The sequence below is a fragment of the Cyprinodon variegatus genome, unplaced genomic scaffold (assembly GCF_000732505.1).
Source record: "Cyprinodon variegatus isolate N-32 unplaced genomic scaffold, C_variegatus-1.0 Scaffold719, whole genome shotgun sequence".
Taxonomy (NCBI): domain Eukaryota; kingdom Metazoa; phylum Chordata; class Actinopteri; order Cyprinodontiformes; family Cyprinodontidae; genus Cyprinodon; species Cyprinodon variegatus.
The window spans coordinates 259,386-264,194 of record NW_015151172.1 but is presented as its reverse complement, the minus strand read 5'-3'; the positions used below and the strand labels follow the sequence as shown (position 1 = coordinate 264,194).

Here is a 4,809-nt window from a genome sequence, read left to right as displayed (position 1 = left end):
AATACAGATATCTTAAATTACCATTCCGGATACAAAATGTGGTTTTGTCTAGTCAAAATGTATTTGAAGATATCTGGAACGTAATTGTGGATGGTTAAAAAGGCTTGACATAGTCACTGAATGTTTGCTTTGATGACTGAAAGACATCTTCTGCCTCCATTGATCTGTTTACTACAGTGAGTTCAATTCATTTTAATGTGAATATAAAGATATTTAAATTAGTGGAAAAAAATTGCAGGGGGGGATATAAAATAAAAGTTTAATCAACCAAAACTTTCATGACCCCATGCAGTACCTCCGTGGACCCCCTGTTGAAGATCTGTTTTAGATTATGTTTCTCACAGTGGGCACGCGCCTACAATGACAATTTCAGACCTCTCATGATTTCTAAATGGTAGAACTTGCAAAATAACAGGGTGTTCAAATAGTAATTGGCTTTTCAAGACAAAGTAAACAAACTGTATCTCTGTGTTAAAAAATACGCTCTTAATATCTCGTCAGCAACATTATGTTGTAATTTTGCTGTGTGAGCTATGTTGAGCATGGAATGGTTTAGTAAACCTCCTGTATGAAACCTGTTTTCATCAAAATACAAAATAAGAAAAACAATAAATATTTTAACCTTATTTGAAAGGAATCTACAGCAAAGTACAGTCTGATGCCACAAATGCAGCTTGGTTGGTTCATAACGCAAGAGACCAAAACAGTCACTTCATTGCAGCTGGATGTCAGCAGATGCATCGCAAGGTGATGTCCAGATAGAAAAATCCAACCTGAGGGAGTCAGGACCCTTGATTAGATAGAAGCACTGATCAGAGTGTCAGATTGAGTGTCTCTACGTGTTTTAATGGCCTTATTTGAGCTGTGCTAACATGATGCATCATGCACCTTTATTTTCAGATAATTATCACTTCAGCCCATGTTCTTTCTCGCTTTACCATTGCTTTAGCAGCAGGTGGAGCCAGAGGGCCAGTGGGAACTCCAATAATCTTATTGCTACATTTCTTTTCCCCAGTAAGAAACTTTCCATGAACCAAACCAAACAGAAAGGCTCTGTTCAGGGTTTAGTGCTGAAAGCTACTGGGTTGTATTTGCAGGAATTTATTTATGCACATGTTTAGATTGTGTATGCACATTAAAACTAAATATCCTACCCATTCAGAGTCTTAATGATATGTTTCTTCTTTATTCTAGTATTGTAATTGATATTTATTTCTCATTTTACACTTGTAATGTATGTAATAAATTTATTAAACTTATTATGCAGTAAACTGGCGGAAAAAAGTTTCAATAAAACTTTGAAATGAAATGGTAGAAAAATAGCTTTAAATAAAATCCAAATTAAAAAGTGTTCATATTTGAAAAATCATCTTGAAAATTACAAACAAGAATAAAACTTTCCTTTAATGTGTTGGAAATCAAATGTTCTCTGATTGGGTTTCACTGGTGACTGGCAGGTCAAAGACTGAACTTTCTTTAAAACGCTCCAGTCGGTGGTGCTGCAGCCAATTCCTACTCACCAATTCACCCAAAATTCTCCAGAACTTAGATGTATAGTAGTATATATATATTTTTTTTTTGTTTAATATTCAGTTTAACACACCAGTATCCATATTAATATGTATTGGCACTGGGTATTTAATTTATTTCAAATGTGCAGGAACATAAAGAAACCTTTTTGTGATCAGTATTTATTTAGTAATATGAGGACCACACTGTGTTTCCAGGAGAGACAGCATTTGGGAATTTTTAGGATTTCAGGACAAATATTTAAAGGAGGAAAATAAAAATCTTGAAAATGAAATGAAAATCTTTAGTATCTCATATTAGCGTTTATTATAGTTAGTAAATAGCATACGCTATGTATTCTCTATAAGGGACTATATAGACATAGAACCTTACCTTATTTGTTACGATAAAATAAAAACCGGCAAATATGCTTTATCCAGCATGATCCATGCAAGACGGGAATTGACTTGACCAATTGATTTAATAGGACATTGCTGTACTTTAATATTGTGTGTTCAGGTTATTTTCATTTCTGTGCTGAAGCTGATGTCTGTTGAAGAAGCTAATCTGCTCCTTTTCTAATCTTTTTATGTTACCGCTAACACATGGTTGTTTTTTGGATTATCAGATGGTAGCGGGTCAAATCTAAATCTTTGTTATATGTTTCACAGGTGAACACTCTATTGAGGAACAAGGAATTTGAACCTGCCTCCTTTTGTTGTCAACCCATGGCCGACTCAGAAGACCCCCTTTAACAGAAGCTTATGCAAGGCGGAAGTCCAGGTTTCGCCTTCATGAACTCCTCCCACCAGACCAGTGAGTCTCTATCAAGCTGTTATATAGAAACCATGATCTACTGTCACTCTAAAACCTACACACCTCTGCTAAAGGCCAGGTTTTTCCACTGGAAACATTTAATGTTTTGCACATAAGATATGGAAGGTTGGGGGAATTTTTTTTTTTAATAATATGGGTGCATAATTGTGATCCTTGTGGTTAACCTTCAGTGCTGTTTTCCTGTGATTTCAACTAAAATTACAATTCATTGATAGAAATTGCTGATTCACTGAAAGAAATATATTTTTTCATAGTCCTAATTTTTCAACCTTTTTGTCCTTTATATAAAACCACAGTTTATAAAATGTTACAAAGACTCATTCTAGGAAGGTATCTGTCATTAGAATGGTGCCATACTTGTTAGGGGTGGGCAAATAATTGCGTTTGCAATATAATTGCAATTTAACTAAATACAATTTTCAAATCGCAGGGGCACTCAATTTAGGTCACATTAAATGAACAAGACTTACTCCAGCCCTTTAGGAGACAATAATATGTTTAAAGCGGGTTTGTTGTAACACAGAAGAAAAGAGAAACTTCCAGCTAGCATGCAGTTCCAAGCATGCAAGTACTTTTCCAAACAAAGTTTACAGTAAAGTCCTGCAGCAATTGACTCTGCACAAGTAAGCTTTCAAGGTCATGAAAAAACTGAAAACCCTGGAATGGAACATAAATGAGGCAACTCCTTCTAGCTATTTAAATGTTCACATACCCAGAAATTCGGGGTGAGGACAATTAGCAAAAATCTTTCAGTCTGACTTAGTGATTACTCCAAAGGCAGTTAATAATTACAACTATTTTGAACATTTAACCCTTAGTTTCCCTCATCCAAATTGCAAAGCCAGAAAAATTCCTCTTCTTCCATCAGGTCCTTACTCTGAATTTTTAGATCAGTTTTCAGAGTTTCTATCTGTTTTGGTGTTGCATACTGAAAGGGCCATCATAGTAGCCTCGTGAGACCATCCTGATCTCGCGAGCTTTCAAGGTTTCACTCGCAGATCAGTCTGGCTACTTCCCGTTAAAGAAAATTTGGAGCCGTTCACCAAACGAACGTCCAATCAGCGTTGGCTTTGAGGCGGGTTGAGGTGATGCAACGAGAAGCGCAACAGTTCAGTCTAAAGAACATGGCGGCTTCAGCCGATGAAACTAGCGTTAGCGTGGCTATCGAGCAAGTTTTATCGGAATTACAGAGTATTTCTTCACTGCATAGGTCCATTTCCACAACACAACTCTACCTAAAATAGAAAAAAAACAAAAAACAAAGACAACTTCTTTATTGTTTAGAGCTCAGGTTTTGTGCTCTGTGTGATTGTGGTTAATCGTCTTCTGTGACAGTCTTTTTTAAATATATAGGCAACATTTTTGTAAATATCCACTGACTTTAAGGGGTTATTACACCGTACAGTGTTTTCATATTGTTGTAGTCAAAACAGCAGGTTTTTAGAACTGACTTGAGCTGCCTCCTTCAATTTTAAAACAAGATAAAATTCAATCACTCTAAAAGAGAAGCTGAATTAACTAAATTAACTCAACTAAATTAACTGAAACTTTTAGTTTTGTTTATTAGTTTACAAGTTAACCACCTTAAATTAATTAAGTTAAACCTAAATCAATTACTCATTACCAATTGAAGCAGTTATTAAGGTTGGAGGTGCGTTCTCTTTTTAGAGTATATACAGCTATTAAAAGGTCAAATAGAAAGCAGTTGTCTAGAGCAGTTTTATCATGTGTGATGGTAAATTATACTTTCTTTTGTCTATGTGGCTGGTCTAAATCACGCTAAAAATGCTCCGAATAATAAAAATTGAGAGAATTTTACAGTATGATGAGTGCCTCTAGCTCCTATAGAGCACTCACACTTCCCGCATGGTTAAGCACTCTGAAAGGATTGTTAAAACATCATCACTATATTACTGCTTCCAATTGTAGGAATAACTTTGGATCAGGAAAAGGAATGTTTAAATAATCAGAAGGACTCGGTTTTGTGTCAAATTTCAATCTGGAAAGAAAATACATTAGACAAAAATCAACTGGACAGTCTGTGGCGTCCAAACCGATACAACAAACTCTGTTCGGATCACATCATGGCAGATTCTCATGTCATTGATCCTGCTCTCTTAGCATCAATTGGATTCAACAGTTGAGCTGTAAAAAAAAAAGAAAGGTGATGGTGGATTTTTATTATTATTTTTTAGAAGTATACATATCTAATTAATATATTCTATTAACCTAAAGCAATATGCATGGTCTGGTTGTAACATGTCAGGTACACCGGTAATTGACCTTGACCAAGGCACTTTACAGTAGAACTGCAGCCAGTCCCTGGACTGGCATGACTATCACTGCCCCTACATAGTTAGCATGGCTATCACTGCCCCTACATAGTTAGCATGACTATCACTGCCCCTACATAGTTAGCATGGCTATCACTGCCCCTACATAGTTAGCATGACTATCACTGCC

The 4,809-nt window shown here is 35.8% G+C and overlaps 1 protein-coding gene across 2 annotated transcripts in view; it reads left to right on the top strand.

Moving 5' to 3' along the window:
* Positions 1-4,809, top strand: part of hdac5 (histone deacetylase 5) — an 86,682-nt gene that overhangs the window by 11,274 nt on the left and 70,599 nt on the right. For both annotated transcript variants that reach the window (XM_015395022.1, XM_015395021.1), the window contains exon 2: positions 2,181-2,325. In XM_015395022.1, the coding sequence (XP_015250508.1) occupies positions 2,274-2,325 (52 nt within the window). In that variant the 5' untranslated portion in view covers positions 2,181-2,273. The remainder of the gene's footprint in view (positions 1-2,180; positions 2,326-4,809) is intronic.